The following is a 17,199-nucleotide window of genomic DNA, read 5'->3' as shown; positions in this document are numbered from 1 at the left end:
CCTGAGGCCCCACAGGCAGCATCGCTCTCCAGCTGGGCAGCAGCTTCATGCCACAACCCTGAATCCGTCAGCCTGTCCAGCTTCCAATCTCTGTCGGTCGCTCTGTCTGTTCTCCTCTCTGCCTGTCCTCTCCTCTTCTCTCCTTTCTTGGCGCCAGCTCCCGGGTTCCTGAAGTTGTCTGACCAGTTCGAAGCCTTCTCAGCACTTTTTTCCCCACCCTCTCCTCTCCAGTACTCCCCAGGGGGCTGTGGAGACAGAGCCCCACCCCTTACTTTGCAGTCCCAGTCCTGTGGACACGCAATACACCCCAAATCACACACCACACACATAAAGACAAGGTTGGAAGTTGCATGTGGTCTCAGATACACAGTTACACACATGGACCCATGACGTCAGACTCTGATGCAGAGTATCTCTAAATCACACAAATACAGGTCACACAGGGTCACATCACAGGCTGTGGGTTCCACGCCCCATACTACTGACGGCTCAGCTGGTTCCTTGGGTCCTGGGGTTCTCCCCTGGGATGAGGGCCAGTGAGAGAGGCCTCAGGCATGTGGACAACATGTGACAGGTTATGGAATGTAGGGGGCTGGGCTGCAGGGCTGCTCAGGGAAACTGGAGTGGCCAGGGCCTGTCTAGGGTACTCCCATCCCCCTAGCAGCTGACCACCCCCCATGAATGCCTTCCTATCGCTCAGCTTGGGACTGGGCATTATGCTGTTCTGTTCACCTGACCCCCAAACCAGGTAGGGCCCCAGGAGAGAATTTCTGGAAATACAGGACTTGGAGCTAAGATGCTGAATCCCGTAGGTTCCAGGAACCCTGTCCTGCCCTATCCCAGTGGGCACTTAGGGTCCAACTTTGCCAGCTGGGGTCAGAGGCAGAGTCCAGAAAGTGAGTAGCCATAGGGTATAGACCCAGAGAGACTAGCCTTCTGGGAAGGGATAGTAGGCAAAGTAGGTGTATCCAACAGGTGGCCCGCTTAGGGTCTCACCTTTCACATAATTGACTGCTTATATATGCCTTTGACCTGACCACTTGCTCACATTTCCAACCGTGACAGAGCTCTCGCACCTCTGGGAAACGGGGGGGACAAGCATTTGGCCCTCTGTAGGAGGGACATGGGTAGAAACACCGGTGTCTGTCTTTCCAACACCCTGCCCCCTCCATTACCTTTTTGCAAAGAGAATGAATTGAGGTCACTGGGCTTTATTTCAGTCCAAGGAGAGGGGAAGGCGTTGGCCCCTGCCCAGGCCACAGTGCCCGGAAGCTGGAGGTGAGAGGGCGAATGGCAGCACAGAAGAGTAAGTCCTCCCTGCCTTCTGGGAAGCCGCAGAAATGAATGGGGCCAATGTAAAGGAAGGCTTGATGATCTCCAGGGGCAGACTGGGAAGGGGAAGGAAGAGGTGGACTACAGCTCTGCCTTTGTGGCCAGTGCGTCCCCTGAACAGGCACCCCGCGGGGGTCCACACAGCAATGTCTCCAGAGCCTCTCGGCCTTGTTGGTGGGCTTCATAGATCTGGTCTTCTCCAAACTCCCCCAGGTAGTGAAAACATGTCATGGAGAGCCTAGGGGAGAACAGCAGGAGCTTCAGGATCCCCTTGGCCCCAGATGGGCACAAGCCTCTAAGGGCTCCATTCCACCTTCACCCTCCTGTGATCACCTGCTGGGCCAAAGTCCCCCGGTGATCATCACGCTGACGACTGGCTCTGTCTCCTTGTTAAGCCCAGGGCCTGTGAGATGTTTTACCTGGTTTACTTCTCGGACCCCGTAGCTGGAGGCAGCAGGGAAAAGGACGCAGAGTTACCAGGAGCCCAGCCATCAGAGGATCTGTCTCTCAACGAGGCTGGGCACTTGCTGAGTTCAGCAAGTTCTGATCCTCCTGATGGAAAACTGAAGACCAGAAAGGGGGAAGCCTGGCCCAAGAGCAAACAGCCACCTGGCCCCCCACCCTTTTACTTGCTTCCACCTCCAGAGTTCAGGCTTCTTCCCAGCCAGCCCCCTAGTTTGGGCCAGCGAGCTTAGTGGAGCACGCAGGTGGTGTGAGAGGGAGAATGGGAACCTCTACCCAAGAGCCCCGTCCCTGGAGGAGGGAGGTAAGGCTGCACTGTAACTCACTCCTGCCAGGTCTGGGAGCAGCTCCGGTCCAGGACATCGGTGTATGCCGACTCACTCAGCTCCTGCCACTCCCCAGAATCTGGGGTGTGCAGCTTGGCTTCTGCCTTTGCCAGGTGTTGCCACATCTGGAACAAGGACGTCCTGAAAGTCAGGCCTTCAGGACTGCTCAGTGCAGGGGAAGGGAGGACAGGAGTCTGGGTCTTTGGGGGAGAATGAGATGGCAAGGGAGGCTTTCGAGGAGGAAGCACCTGTGAGGCAGGCTTCATGGCCCTCCCTCAACCCCAGAAAGCTGAAACCGGGCCAGCTGGGATTGGGTGGAGAGGTAGGAAAGGCTGAAATGGAAGGTTTGGCCTAGGCTCTAGGTCTCCCTTCCACCCTCAGGGCATACCTGCCCATCAGCATTTGCTATTTTAAGCTACAATAATAAGGAAAGAAGGAAATCTCCAGAGCCAAGTCTTCAAAGACACTTGCACTCAGGCCCCGCACACACAGTACACAGACACACTGGAGGGTGTGTGTGTGTGAATGAAGACACACATACTCACATATTCATGCACTCAACATGTGCACACACCAGCACTCCCAGTCATGTTTTAGGAGGGACTCCAGACCTGAGATAGGCCTGGTAAAGGAGTCTGACAAACTCATGACTCCCTGGGGTCTCAAGAAATTGGACCTGGTGGTGTCCCAGATTGTCTGCTCTCTGCTGGGCAGGTGAATGGGTAAACTGAGGCATGAAGGTTTGGATGAGGTGAAGATGGCAATATGGAGACTGAGTATAACGCAGTGGCCAGGGTTGGGGCTCAGAGGCTGAAAGGCAGTGATAGAATCTGAGGTGGATGGAGGTGTCTGGCTTGGGGAGGGGCCCAGGTAAGGGGTCCTGGGGGGGGGTTCTCACCTGGTAGGCTACCGCCCTGCAGGCATCACAACGCAGGTGAGCAGGCATATGAGTAGAGTATTTCTCCTCATCATCCAGCTGTGGGGCAGTGGCTGTAACTGGGGCCCTGTCCCCGAGGTCCCCTGGGAGGGCCCAGGCTCCCAGCAGTAGCAGTAGCAGTGGCAATAGCAAAGGCAGCTTCATAGTGTGGGAGCCAGTTCAGTGAGCACCGGCTGTGTTCGTGGTGTAGATGTACATGCGCATGGAGTGCAGTGGGCCCACACCGGAACACCTGACCCAGACCAATGGGGAACCGACACTTCACCCCTCTTCCTCTCCCTCCCCCAGGGCCCTGGAGATGCCACGTATGCACCCCCTCTAGCGGGTCCCTGGTGCCGGTCAACTGAGCTCCATTTCACAGATAAGGCACAATGAGGCAAGGGGAGAGGCTGGGCCTAGGCAAGGGCACCCGGCGGCTGATACCTCCCACATCTGGGGGTCGGACAGTGTGACAGGTTCTGTGCCGAACACCTTGGGAGAGGACGAGATTGGTTAGTGGCCTCTTCACCCCTGAGGACAGGAAGACGCAGAAGCGACAAACCCAAAACCCCACAGCTAGAGGGACCATGGCTGAAATTGGAACCCATGCTTGATAGATTCCAAAGCTCACTGGCCAGTCTGCCACCAAGGGGAGTGAGACCTCAGCTGTGTTTGGGCTTCCTCCTACGATGCAAGTTCACTGATGAATGACGCCACAATGCATGAAAGAAAGACACGTGGTCCCTTCCCTGATCCCTGCTCAGCTCCCTTACTCAGGCCATACCCCAGCATAGAAGGGCCCCGTGGGGGGAAATCAGACACCTGACACCAGTTTGTTCAGCCATCATGGCTCATTGTGTCAGAGATTTATTGCACACCAGAATGAGGTAAGGGGCCCAGGGGTGGCCCACGGCCCTCCATGCCCTCAAATCTGGCATCTCTGGCCATGAGATGTCCAGGTTATTCTGACTCAGGTTATTCTTTCCCAGACAGATTCCAGTCCAAGGCAGGGGGGCAATGACTAAAGGACCCAGGCCCCCCAGAAACCTAGAATTTAGGAAAGGCATCCATCTCCATCCCTAACGCTACTTCTAATGGAAACTGGCCTTCCCTAAATTAATCATATCACATATTAGTCCAGCAACACCCAGCCACTTCAAGCTCACAACTACACACAGATCCACACAGAGCACGTCCCACCCATGCAAATTCCCCTCATCTCCCTCCGCCTTCCTCAGTGACTCTGAGTTGTCCCTTCCAATACTGTGACCAGCCTACAGAGCTAGCCCCTTTCTGGGCATGGCTGCCACAGGTGTTATTGGGGAGTGGAATCAGCTGCCACCCCCCACTCCCATGGGAATCCCTTTTCTGCCAGCCCTAACACACTTTCCACTCCACCCAGAGGGGTCAAAAGGCTCCTCTGGGACAATAGCTCAACCATCCTTCCTGCTTGTAAGTCCTTTCTGACCACTTACTCTATCTACCCCCCACTCTGGAATGACTGAAACCCCCACTCCTGGCCCTGGATGAGCCAGCTCAGCTCTGAGGGTTTCCAGAAGCCAAGTCAGAGACTGTGGGTGAGGGGAAGGTTGAGGTGTAGTACTCTCAGCTGGTGAATACAGCCCCCTCCTCCTCACCCCCAGATCCCTATTTCAAATCCTGGCTAGCCCTCTCCCTCCCCTCCTGTTACTTCCCTGCTCCACCTCCACCTGTTGTCCCCACAGCTTCCTTTCTCAGACCCGACCTGGCAAGGGGGCTGTATTAGCCACTTTCTCCCTCAGCCTTCCAGGCAAGGTTCAGATTCTTGCAAAGAATAACAGATTTGAGGGCCTCCCTGCTGGCGCAAGGGGTTAAGCCTCAGCACTATGAAGCAATCAGCAGCCACTGCAGTACCAGTGTGATCCCCAGCCAGGGAGCTCACCCACATGGCGCAGCAGACCTCTCCTGTCTCATTCCCTGCTCCCCTCAGCAGTGTATTTCAGTTGATCTGCCTGTTCTGCTCCCCACTCTGTCTCTGGCAAATCTTATTCTACCCCCCCCCGCCCCCACCTCTGGCCTGTACCACGGTTCTTGTATGCATAAATAAATAAATCTTTAAAAAAGAAAGAATAACAGATTTGATTGCCAGAGTCCTCCTTCCATCCCACCAGAGCTTTCTAGCCTCTAGACAGCTCTCTAGACCGCTAGAGCTCTCTAGACAGCTCTGGGGCAAGCCCTCCCTGACTGCTCCCATTTCCTGCTGCCCCGTGGGAAGTCCAACTCCCTCTTAGGTTGGCTTCTGGAGAAAAGTCCTGTGTTTCCTCACTTTTGCACACACAAACACACCACACTCTGGCAATGCCTGGGAAAAGGGATATTCAGTTTTGTTTGCGGAGGAAGTAGGCAGCCACTTCCTGAGCTCTAGTTCCATCAGCTCTGGAGTCTGGGACACATCCCTGAAAGGTAACTTTCATTTTGAAGCCCGGATAGGATGGGGGAATAAAGAGGTGATAGAAAGAAAGAAGGGCGGGGGACAGGATGCCAGAACCTCCAAGGCCATCAATAGTCTCCAACACCGTGGGGGTCAAACCCCGGAGCCTCACGCTGGAAACAAGGATCCTTTACCCGGTTGGGTGGGACCGGAGCAGGGGGGCGGTGCACAAAGCAGCAGGGGAGGCGCAGGACTGGGGTTCCCGCTCACCGGAAGGTAGTACATCCCATCCAGGGACGCCGCCTCCGAGGCCCAGGGTAGCTGATGGCCGCTGAAGGCTTGGGGGCCGGGGGACGGCGGCAGTGAGAGGCCGGGGACAGGCCCATAGGCGGGCGGGTAGAGGCCAGGACCCAGGGCCACCGGGGTGTAGACGCGGCGGGATGGCCCCAGGGGCGAGGGCGGCAGCAGCACCTCCACGTACTGCCCGCTCTCTGGGTCGAAGAGCAGCCGCAGCCGAGGCTGCCGCGGCGCCTCCACAAAGTAGTAACGGCCGCTCTCGGGGTCCACCAGGACCTTCCCCGAGGGCGCGGCCCGGGGCTGTCTGCGGGGCCCCAGGGAGGGGCTTCCAGGGGCTCGGTCCATGGGGGGCGCAGACGCCGCGCGGGGCAGGGGCGGGGCCGTTTTGCCAGTGGACTCCCGGGAGGGGGACGATTGGGCCGCGGCCTCAGGCTTGGGGGCAGTGGGGGGTGTCTCCAGCTTGGGCGCTCTTCCAGGGCTCGACCTTGGGTGTACCAGCGGGGACCCGGGTCCTGGTCGTCGAGCCCCTGCTGACCCCACGGGCGACCTCTGGGGTGAGCTGCGAGCGCCGCCTTGAGGGCTGGCGCGGCCCTCGCCCTCCGGGAGCAGGCACTGGACCTCCGCATCCAGGTTTTCCCCAGCAGGGTCGTGCGCCAGGGCTCCCCGGGTTCCCTCGGGTCGGTGGACCAAGGCCAGGGCACCAGGCAGACGGATTTCAGTGCGAGCGAAGGGTTTTGCCGTGCTGTTCTCCGCTCTCCTCCGCAGGACCCCGTTGGGCTGCAAAGCGTCCCTGGGAACTGTGTCGGGGGGTGGCTCTGGGGGCTCGTAAGGGTGCGACACGACCGGCAGAAAGTCCTTGAGAAAAACGGAAGTGTAGTAAGCCGGGGCGGGGGACCCCAGTTCTTGCTTCCTGGATGCGCCGCCTTTCTCCTCGTTGGGGTCTGCAGGAGGCAAAGGCTGCCCTGAGCCCGAGGCTCCCGCCAGGAAGCTGGGCGCGTACGTGGTCTTCACCATCTTGCGCACGTCGCGGGGCCGCGGAATGGCCACGCGCCGGCGACCCGAGGCCGCTTCTCCCGGGCCTAAGGCTTCGGGGCGAGCGTCGGTATCCACCGTGCCCAGGAGGCTATTGGGGGGCAGCTCTGGTGCAGCCACCTCTGGCAACCGCTGACTGCTTCCGAAGGCGAGGTCTGGCATCTCCCGCGTGGACGGGCTCCGCGCCTCTGCAGGCTCCGGAGTCTCCGGCGCCAGCCTCTCTAGGGCTACGCCATTCAGAGCTTCCCGGTGAGACACTATCGATGAATCCCACATCTCTCGGGGTGATGGGTTCCATGTCCCAACAGGACGATCTGGAACCTCCCATGATGGCAAGGCCTGTGGGGACCGGCTCCTACTTTCTTCCTTATTCCCCACAGGCGGATGCCGAACCGCCCACTGGGAAGGAACTTCAGGAGATGGGCTGCCTGCCCTGGCAATGCCCTGATTCCACTGGGAAAGGGTCGGAGGGGAAGGGCTCCTCCTGCTGACAGTTTCCTCCACGGTGGGATCCTGATTTTTCCATTCAAAGGATGCCTGGGGAAGCGGCGGGCTACGGGCCCTAGGACTAGCCCGAGTCCACAGGGGCAGGTTCTCGGGGGACACGCAACGAGGACCTCGCACAATCCCATTTGGAGCCTGCCACGGCGGGGACTGGCTCCCGGGCGTCGCGGCCTTCGTCAGAAGGTCCCAGGAAGCCCCAGACTCAAAAGCCGGACTCTGCGCCCTCGGAGCCGCTGGCTCCGGAGTCTCTGGTGGGAAGCGAGTCTTGGGCTCCTGGTCGGGTGCCTCGTGGGTCTTCTCCCCTGACTGCAGGAAGATGCTGGAACTAACCGGACCGAGGGGCTCCGTTCCGGGAGCGGGTTTGTCTCGACGAATCGCACGCTCCCGGAGGCTGGGCCACGGCCGCGGGGCCCTGGCGGGGACCGAACTGCCGTCTATCCGGGGCGGCCGAGATCTGGTCTGTTCCTGGACCACTCGGGCACTGCCGGTCGTATCCCGGGGCGAAGACTCTGGTCGCCGGGTGGACCCGAAGGTGGCGCTGCTGCGGGCAGGGGCCACGGGGCTCAGTTTTCTGGCCAAAGCGGTCTGCACGAGGCTCGCGGCAGCCTGCAGGCGGCCCAGCGACTCGTCCAGGGAACCGGTGCGCAGGAGCAGGGGAGGCTTCGGCGCGCTGGTCTCCCGCGGGGGGCTCCGGTGCCGAGGGCGCAGCTCGATCTGACGCTTGGGCACCGTGCGGGACCTGGCGGGCGCAGCGCTCTCCTCGAGCGCCACCTCCACACACTCGAACTGCGCCGGGGCGGCAGGGCTCCGTCCGCGGGGCCGCAGCTCCAGGTAGGTGGCCCAGCGGGAGCCACCTTCAGGGTCCTGGGGCTGCTGTGTGGCGGGGTCTGGAGACGCGGGACCCGGCGGAGAGAGGCCGCGGAAGGCCTGCTCGGTGAGCTGTTGCACCTCGCTGTCGGCCGCGTCGGGGCGGCTGAACAGGGGTCCAGTGCTGAAGATGACTTCCATCTCCCCCGACGGCAGCGTGCGCAGCTGGGGCGGGGGTGGCCACGGGTCCGAGCCCAGGCCTCGCTGGAAACCCGAGCCGGGCCGGAGCTGCTGGCGGCTATTCTGGGCGCTGACGGACAGGCGAGGCTGCGCGCCCGCCCCCAGCGCAGGGGCCACCCGGGGCCAATTTGCCAGGCCTTCTGCGTCCGGCCCAGCGTCCGGGGTCTCTGGCGAATCTGGAGCCGTGTAGTAGGAGCTGGAAGAGCCCGAGGAGTCCTGGCGCCGTGCGGGTGCGGCGACCAGCGGCTCTGGGGGCCCGGGCAGGGCTGGCGGGGCGAGCGCTGTCAGCATGGTGGGCCGGACGCCGCGCACTACCTCCCTCGCACTCGCCTCCGGGACGCCCGCACTGTCCCCGCCCCGCCTGCGGATGCCGAGGGGTCAGCGCGCCTTAAAGCGGACGCGTCTGCCTGGGAGACAGCAGCGTCCACATCAGGAGAGACCTGGGCCCTGGGGCTACCCTTCCAACCCCTTTCCCCACTGGCGCTGCCTGGAGCGCTTGGGGTAGCTCTCCAGGCTTCGGCTGACAGGAAGGTGAGGGGAAAGCAGGCCTGTCACCACGAGCCAGGAGGTAGGCCCAACTCTACTTATTACAGGTGAGGAAACCGAGGCTGAGCTGGGGCCGCATCTGCCAGACACCATGGTCAGTGTGCTTCCCCGGGAACCAGACCTTGAGACCACCCCGCCAGGTCTTGCTAACAATTGCATGTGCAATTTGAGCCAGTCGGTCCCTTCCAAGACTGTTTCCCCACCTTAAAAATAGACACAGCATTGTCCTTTTCCTTGCTTCCCACTTCTACAGACTGATTAGGCTTCTGTTTGGGGAAGATGTAAGAAGGTAAAAATGTGATTCATATATGTAACATTCTTGAATGTGATGGAAACTGTGTTCCCAAATTCATTGTGGTCCTGGAAGAGCTTGTCTTTAAGTCTCTGCTCAGGACACACACACACACACACACACACACCCCACCCCCACACACACACCACTCCTCTGTTGGGAGAGTTAAATTTACCAGGGCCCTGGGAGTGGGTGGGGTGTTACTAGGGTAACCAGGGCTGTTTATATAGGGAAGAATTAAATACCAAGAGTGAGGAAGGACAGACAACAAAGACCCAGTTCCTTCACTAGACTACAACCTTGTAACACATAGATCCCACTAGTAGCCAAGGGAGGCAGTGAAGTTGCAGGGGCCAGGAGTTTGAGTAGCATTCGCCTCTAAACCTAGAGATGGCCTGGCAGGTGGTGGTCCAAGACCTGTCCCCCACCCAGTCTCCAGTAACTTGATTCTCAGGTCACCAAGGCCAAGGAGGCAGGAAGCAGAGTCCCTTGTACTCTTCCCCTACCCCTTCCTGGGGGGGGGGGGAGTGTCAGACCACCAGTGAGGCCTGAGGAGGGAGCACAGGCACAGGGAGGGTAAGAACAGGAATCCCCACAGCAGACAGGCATTACAGCGGAAGAATGGAAAGGTGACAATTTTATTTTTCCCTGCGACGCTGATGGCCCTGGGCCTGACGGGTCCCGGAGACTTTCTTATGCTTCTGGTCCAGCACCTGAGCCATGTAGTTCTCCTGCTGCTTCTGGATCTGGTAGTCAGACATGTGATTCCTGCAATGGAGCCGGCTGGGCATGGGCTGGGCACAGCCCAGGACAGGGACCAGAGTTCTGGCTCCCCACTTCCATCAACAACCCCCAGCCTGGCCCGACCCCTCACCTGAAGATTTGTTTCTGCTGGCTGATAATTTGCTGCAACTCCTTAATCTCATTCTCTTTGCCATTAAGTATATCTTCTTGCTTTATTATGTGGGACTCAATTTCTGTGGGGGAGAGAGGTAGGGAGGAGGGGGTGGCTCCCATCCCCTGGGCTCCTTCCTGAGATAAGACATTTCCTTGTGTGTCTTTTCAGAACTTGGCTCCCCCCACCGAGGGGTTGTCCATGAGTAGTTACTAGTACTTTAGTATGAGAGTTTATTACAGAGTCTTGGTAGGGGTGGGGAAAAGGGTATGACACAATGTCTAATGATGTGCCAGTGACTTCACAGCTCTATTCTGGACTAGGTGACCCACATGAAGAGAGGGGAAGGCCCTTGGAGAGAGATGGGTAGCGTTGTCCACAGACGACTCCTCTTAACTCCTGTAAATCTTTTTTTTTTTTTTAAAGATTTATTTATGCATACAAGAACTGGTGTACAGACCAGAGGTGTGGGGGGTAAGAGGATTCACCAGAGACAGAGTGGGGAGCAGAACAGGCAGACTGACTGAAATACACTGCTGAGAGGAGCAGCGGCCGAGACAGGAGAGGTCTGCTGCACCATGTGGGTAGCTCCCTGGCCAGCTGGGATGGAACTCATGCAGAGGCTGTGGATAGCTTCAGTGCTGTGCTTAACCCCTTGTGCCAGCACGGAGACCCCACTCCTGTAAATCTTTAGAGACCCTCTGGTGAGATCTTTCTAGTCTGTAAGTACAAGTTTTCCCAATACTGCCTCTCACTTTTTCTTGCTTTATTTTTCTTCTTACCATTTATATTTATCTATGTATTTTACTCATTTGTCTTCTCCCCTACTAAGATGTAAGGTCCACAGGAACAAGGACTTTGGTTTTTATTTTCAGATTTAATCCTAAGGCCTGCAACAGTATCTGGCACATAGTAGGTACGTAATAAATTTATTTGTGGAATGAACAGAACATCATCCCCTGAGGATTTAGGACTCAGAAACATCACCTCATTCAATGACCTCAAACCAATCAGACCTACAGAGGGCCAGCAGGCCAGGCTGCTCAGTCCTGTGCTAGAGCTTCAGAGAAAAAGATGATCCCTGCCCTCATGGAGGCAGTTCCTGGAAGAAGAGTTAAGACTCAGGAACCAATTAGATAACAAAATAAGATGAACAAGGCACTTTTAAAGGGCTTCCCTGGTGTTGCAAGGGTTAAAGTCTCAGTTCTATCAAGTTATCACCAGTTAATGCAGCATGAGTTAGGATCCCTGGCCAGGGAGCTGACCCACATGGCGCAGCAGACCTCTCCTGTCTCACCTGCTGCTCCCCTCAGCAATATTTTTCAGTGGATCCACGTGTTCTGCCCCCCATTCTGTTTCTGGTGAATCCTCTCACCCCTAGCACCTCCAGCCCACACCCCAGTTCTGTATGCATAAATAAATAAAAACTTTACATCAGCTTTAGCAGACCTCTGCTGTCTAGTCCGCTGCTTTCCTCAGCAGTGTATTTCAATCTGCCTGTTCTGCTCCCCACTCTGTCTCTGGTGAATCCTCTCACCCCCTGGTGCCTCTGGCCTATACCCCAGTTCTTGTAAAATAAATAAATCTTAAATAAATAAATCTTTAAAAAAGTTAATATTGATGAGACAGTAGTACCATTTTGGGACAGCTGTCTTCCTTTTAAGACATTTCTAATCTTACAGATGACAGAGACAGTAGTTCCTGTTCCACAGTGGGGTGGGAATGACCCAGTTAGATGGTAAGCAGCAAAGCTTACCTCCAAATTAAGTGCTTCACTATGCGCAAGGATTTGTGTGTGTTGGGTCAAAATCCAAATAGGCTGTAGGGATCTCAGAATGCTTCATTTACATAAATAATCCTGTAGGGAGCCCTGGAAAATTCTGAACCTCACAGGAAATTCCACTGCCTTTTCAGGCAAAGGTTAAGGAACATAAGCTCTGAAAAAGCACTTAAGATTTCAGAAGAAAATATCTGGTAAAAAATTGGAAAAGAGGGCCTCCCTGGTGGCGCAGCGGTTGAGCGCTGGGTTGCGAAGCTGCCCGCAGCCTCTGCAGCACCGGTTTGATCCCCGGCTGCTCCCCGGCCATGGGAGGAGGGTCCCACATGGCGCACAGACCTCTCCTGCTGCTCACTGCTGCCCTCAGCAGTGTACTTCGGTCCTTCTGCCTGCTCTGCTCCCCGCTCTGGCTCTGGTGAATTCTCTCACCCTTCCGTGATTCTGACTGTACCCAGTGCTTGTATAAATAAATAAATAAATCTAAAAAAAAAAAAAAAGTTGGAAAAGAGTGCCTCCCCTGGTGGCGCAGCGGTTGAGTGCTGGGCTGTGAGTCTGCCTGCGGCCTCTGCAGCACTGGTTTGTTCCCTGGTTCATTCCCTGGCCACTGGCGAGGGTCCCACAAAAACAAAAAAAAGTTGGGGCCTCCCGGGTGGCTCAGCGGTTAAGCGCTGGGTTGCAAAGCTGCCCGCAGCTTCTGCAGCGCCGGTTGGATCCCCGGCTGCTCCCCGGCCACCGGAGGAGGGTCCCACATGGCGCGCAGACCTCTCCTGCCGCCCGCTGCTCCCCTCAGCAGTGTACTTCGGTCCTTCTGCCTGCTCTGCTCCCCGCTCTGGCTCTGGTGAATTCTCTCACCCTCCCGCGCTTCTGACTGTACCCAGTGCTTGCATAAATAAATAAAAATAAATCTTAAAAAAAAAAAAAAGTTGGAAAAGAAGGGAGATAATGAAAACGTGAGCTCAGTGGGTCATAGAACCAGGACAACTGAACCTCCTTCCCCGGGTCATTCAGTTAATCCAGATTGCTTGCTTGTGAAGTTCTTTTGGGAAAAAACAGAAACCTATGTACATCTTTCAAAATAAATAAGAAATAAATTTTAATGTAAATGGCATCCAATGAAAGAATGCTTAGAAAACCCCTTTGGAAGAATAAGGAACTCTGTAAGTATAAAAACCAAACTGAAATCACACTAAAGGAGGTGGGGAGGCACAGGCCAGGGGAGGCTCATGTCATCTGATTAACAGCTGGAGGCCTGTGCCCACTGGAGGGGTTCTGGACAATCTGGAAGGAGGCAGCCAGAATCCATCCCCATGTCCCACATATACCTTCCACAAGCAGATACAGAACTATGTGGCCTTGGCAGATCTCTAGATGATGTTCTAGAGAAAGGATGTCTCTGACACCACCAGGAAAGAACCCTACATTCCTTTTAGGGAAGCAGGGGTATGTCCAGTGAGATGGGTCTAGGGGACCAGTGGCCTTGATTATGGAGGCACTGCCTGCCTGTTGGGTCCTAGATGGTCCCAAGAGGGGCACCTAGTCAAATACCACAAAGGTCTGTCAGCCTACCTGGCCAGATCAAGGTGGCAGCCTGCTGGTATCTTACCAATGAGAGTGCTCACCAGGGGAGAGAGAGGGCTGGTTTGGTAGGTAGGTGGTGCTCAAGGTTCCAAGTGGGGTCTCTATCAGGAGGGACCCTGAACCTCTTTTGGCGTTGGGCTCTGACTTCCTCAAAATCTGCTGTAGTGCATGAAACAGATACTGCATGTAGAATTCATATCTATAAATACTTTTAGACTAGGTAAGGGGAGTTTAGCATTTGGGGAAAATGAAAGGGGTTCCTGTAGTCTAGGGACACAGCGTAGCTGACTGAGAGTGCCTCACAAGTCACAGCAACACGTGGGCTAACAATTGGCCACAGGCATCTGCAAAGAGCAGAGTTAAAGACAAATGGCCCACAGACATATTTTACTTGGCCCCTACATTACTCTTAAAAAGTCTAAATCAGCTGTTACTACTGAAGTCAGAAAAGCTTATGTTAAAACCTGCTTCCCAGTTTCTTTTTAAACTCTGACAATACTTGGCCCCCCTCCCCACAGTAGAGGCACTAAGCCCCTGAGAGGGAGCATGACTTTCCATATCACCACAGTGCCTACCCCTCTCTATGGATCCCCAATCCTGAGACTAAGAGTCAGCTCCCAAATAGGGATGCCTTGCTCTGATGTTCCTCTTGTAACAGTTGCGAGTAAAGTATACTATTTCTAACACCCACCAAGAGTGGGGAAAATAAAAGGTGGACTAAGAAGGTCAGGTTTCAAGAAAAATGGGAGCGAGCCCGTTCCTTTATGGCCATGAAGAATATTGTACACCAACTGCTTCCCTCATTTCCGTGACCTGCCTGGTCCCTGAAGGCATTTGCGAAGGTGTGGCCCGCTTGGGCCTGCCTGAATCCTCAGCCGGGAACAGAAGTTGGGGTGATACCCTGTCTTGGACACAGGCACTGGGCTGTTAGGGTGGAGCCCATGTAAGCAAGCATGGGAGGGTGTGCGGGCCTCCCGCCTACCATTGCACTTGGTGATGAGCTGGTCCTTCTTGCTGGACTCCTGCAGGGCTCTGCTCTTAACACTGGAGAGCCTGGGTGTGGAAGATAAGAAAGGGTAGCAAGGCTGACAGGCAGATGAGACCCCCCCACCTCTTCACCCCCCTATCAAGGCCCACTCACGCTTTTTCAAAGGCCAGCTTCTCTGTCTCCAGCTGTTTAGATAGTACCTCTACCTCTCCGAGGGCAAACTGCAACTTCTCCTCTTCCTTGGCCAGGAGAGTCTTGGTCTTGGTGTGGGCAGCTTTCTCTTCCTACAGAAGCAGTGGTCTCATTACTCCAAGCCACCCTAGGTGTCCTAGACACCCTTAACCAGTGTCCTTTCCCAGAGGGGACTGTAGAAGCCAGGATATAAGATTCTGTACACACTACTGCAGTTAGAGGCTCTCAGAGGGCAGTACTCAAAGACTTTGCCCAACCAAAGATCCTGGGAAATGGGGGAAGATTAGGAGCCTGCTGCAGAGGCCATTACTTACCTCCAGCTTTTTCTCCACTTCCTGGAACTCTTCTTTACTGACAAAATTTTCATCCTGGAGAACCATCTGCAATAGAGCCTGGCTCAGGGAGGGCCTGGGGCTAGGGTGGGAGGAGTGCCCTCTAGGGACCAAGAGCAAGGATGGATAATGGGATGGTTCCCAGGGCACCTACGACAAGACTGGGGCTCTGGGAAGGGAGAATTCAATTTCACACGATTCACTGAGGCTCAGTTCTAGGTCCTGCCCTTAAGGGACATCCAGTCTCAAGGAGGAGAGAGGCCATGACTGGCATTTCTAACACAGTGTGTGCTAGGATGGAGAAGCACACAGGGCTGTGGTGCCCAGAAGAAGACCCTTTCCCAACTTGGGGAGGGGTCAGAACTGCCTCGGGAGAGCTTACTGCTAGATAAGAATGGGTCTAAAGAGAAGGGAAGAAAAAGAAAAGTTTCTCAGCAAAGTCTGGGAACACACATGCAAAGGCTGGCTGCAAAGGCATGGAGCTGGGTACCTTCAGGGAATTGAAGGTAATTAAGCTCCTAGAGCTGCTTAAGATAGTTACACCACGAGATACAGATGTAAAGTCAGTTTTATTTTGGAAAGGAAATTTATCCCAATCTTCTTATCCCACCAGAAAACAAGAACAGAAAAGCCATTCAGTTGGTCAGGATTTTACAAAGCCTTTCCAGAAAACGGTGGTCCCAATGCTTTGCACCCAAGAACTGGGGTTTGATTGAGAAAGCAAAATCAAAGGGACATAAAAGGGATGGGAAGCCCTTAAGTTAGGGTGTGCAAGGGCCAAACCTGTGCTTACTGTATACAGCAAGGAGCTACATTAGACACGGGGAAATGTCCATAGTGAAAAGTGTGATAATAGTTTCTCCAGCTGCATACGAGCCCCTTGGGAAATCAATTCCAATCAGAAACTGAGGGGGAAACTGAGGCTCAGTGACTAAATGAATATCTACCAGGCTCTGCATAAACAGGCAAAAGAGTGGAGAACAGTGCTTGATTTTGATTAAAATTCCCTGCTCTATATATATATATTCATGAAGACCGCGCCCCTTTTCGGCTCCACCCCTGGCAGCCAGAACAGCTCCCGGCCCCGCCTCCTCCTGATGACGCAGTTGGCAAAGCGCTCTCAGCACGCCCTCGGCATCCGGACAGGGGCTGGCCCCGCCCCCCGCCATTTAGTTCGTCCACTCCTGCCTCGCCCAGCTCTCCGGACTGCGTACCACATTCCTCAGCTGGTGGATCAGTTCCTCCTGAGACTCAATCACGTCCCGCAGTTGATCAAAGGCGAGACAGACCGAGCCTGACCCCCCTTGCGACCACCCGAGGGGCGTCGCCATCTTTCGCCCCCGCCAGCTCGTTGGAAATGGCTGCCGCTGGGCGCCTCACCACCGTCACCCACCAATGAGAAGGCGACCTCACAGAGCACCATGGCAACCGTGGGCGGGGACTTCCTTTGTTAGCACAGGTGGGGCCCACCTCTTAAAGGAGCCGCTTGGGGCGCGGGAACCTTTACTATTCGTAAGAGTTCATAGGGAATTTGCGCTTTTATCATTTGTTTTTCACGCCGCCCTGAGGAGCAGACTGGGCCCGGCCTGTACTTCCTTTAATGCAAGGTGAACAGGCAACACCCATTTACCGGCCCTCTGCTTTCTCCCAGTGAAACAGCGAGCCAGGAAGCTAAGGCAACCCCTGCTGCTTTAGCTTCACGTCCCTTTTGTCCCACCTCAGTGGCCAAATTTTCCTCACAGCACGGCATTCGGGCCTCCTAAGATCCCTCTTCTTCCTGTGGACACACTTGGTACTTAGAGGGCCTGAGCTGAAGCATTGAAAGAAAGCTCGAAGAGAGAGGAGAGTGGTGTCACCCCAGATGGAGTCCTCAGACTCCGGTACTGCAGCCATGCGTTACCAAGTTAAGGTGCTGGAGGGGGCCCCCGAAGAGTCTGACGCATTTAGGAGAACTGATGTGGAACGTGAAGAAGACTTCTAAAAATGGAGGCAGAGGAGTCTGCAGAGCTTCACCAATTCTCCATTGAGAGGGCCCTTTTCCTGAAACCCAAATAAGATTAGGCTCGGGGGACATCAACTAAAATTTATCTAGTGGTCACTATTTTGTGGAACCATTAAGTCTATCAGTATTATTTCATAATAAACTTGTGAATAGATTCTAATATCCCATTTTACAGATAATGAAAGGCAAGTTCTATAAGAATTAATGACTTGCCTAAAGTTAGGGAAACTAGTAAGCCCTTGGAACAGTTTTGACTTGGGCATTTTGATTG

General features: G+C 55.3%; 3 protein-coding genes across 4 annotated transcripts; all 3 read right to left on the bottom strand.

Annotated features, from left to right (window-relative positions):
- Positions 1-1,210: 1,210 nt before the first annotated feature.
- Positions 1,211-3,229, bottom strand: MZB1 (marginal zone B and B1 cell specific protein). The gene is made up of 4 exons (XM_037508341.2): positions 3,019-3,229; positions 2,121-2,245; positions 1,666-1,776; positions 1,211-1,570 (listed from the first exon to the last, which is right to left on the bottom strand). The coding sequence occupies exons 1-4, from the start codon at positions 3,199-3,201 to the stop codon at positions 1,414-1,416; spliced, it is 576 nt and encodes a 191-aa protein (XP_037364238.1). The 5' UTR covers positions 3,202-3,229; the 3' UTR covers positions 1,211-1,413.
- Positions 3,230-3,877: 648 nt separating this feature from the next.
- On the bottom strand, positions 3,878-8,617 carry PROB1 (proline rich basic protein 1). The gene has a single exon (XM_037508229.2). It carries the CDS (start codon positions 8,615-8,617, stop codon positions 5,615-5,617), a length of 3,003 nt encoding a protein of 1,000 aa, XP_037364126.1. The 3' UTR covers positions 3,878-5,614.
- Positions 8,618-9,772: 1,155 nt separating this feature from the next.
- Positions 9,773-16,303, bottom strand: SPATA24 (spermatogenesis associated 24). 2 transcript variants are annotated; one of them, XM_037509184.1, is made up of 6 exons: positions 16,141-16,303; positions 14,909-14,974; positions 14,556-14,686; positions 14,397-14,467; positions 10,039-10,141; positions 9,773-9,932 (listed from the first exon to the last, which is right to left on the bottom strand). In XM_037509184.1, exons 1-6 carry the CDS (start codon positions 16,255-16,257, stop codon positions 9,803-9,805), a joined length of 618 nt encoding a protein of 205 aa, XP_037365081.1. In that variant the 5' UTR covers positions 16,258-16,303; the 3' UTR covers positions 9,773-9,802. The 2 variants fall into 2 exon arrangements, with proteins under 2 accessions (XP_037365081.1, XP_054550310.1); XM_054694335.1 differs by lacking the exon at positions 9,773-9,932 and adding an exon at positions 13,456-13,573 and having other exon boundaries at positions 10,104-10,141.
- Positions 16,304-17,199: the final 896 nt, after the last annotated feature.

Source organism: Talpa occidentalis, unplaced genomic scaffold, assembly GCF_014898055.3.
Source record: "Talpa occidentalis isolate TD23 unplaced genomic scaffold, MPIMG_talOcc4v2.1 talOcc4.13, whole genome shotgun sequence".
Taxonomy (NCBI): Eukaryota; Metazoa; Chordata; class Mammalia; order Eulipotyphla; family Talpidae; genus Talpa; species Talpa occidentalis.
Note: the sequence above shows the minus strand (reverse complement) of the source record. Positions and strands in the feature narration are given on the sequence as shown.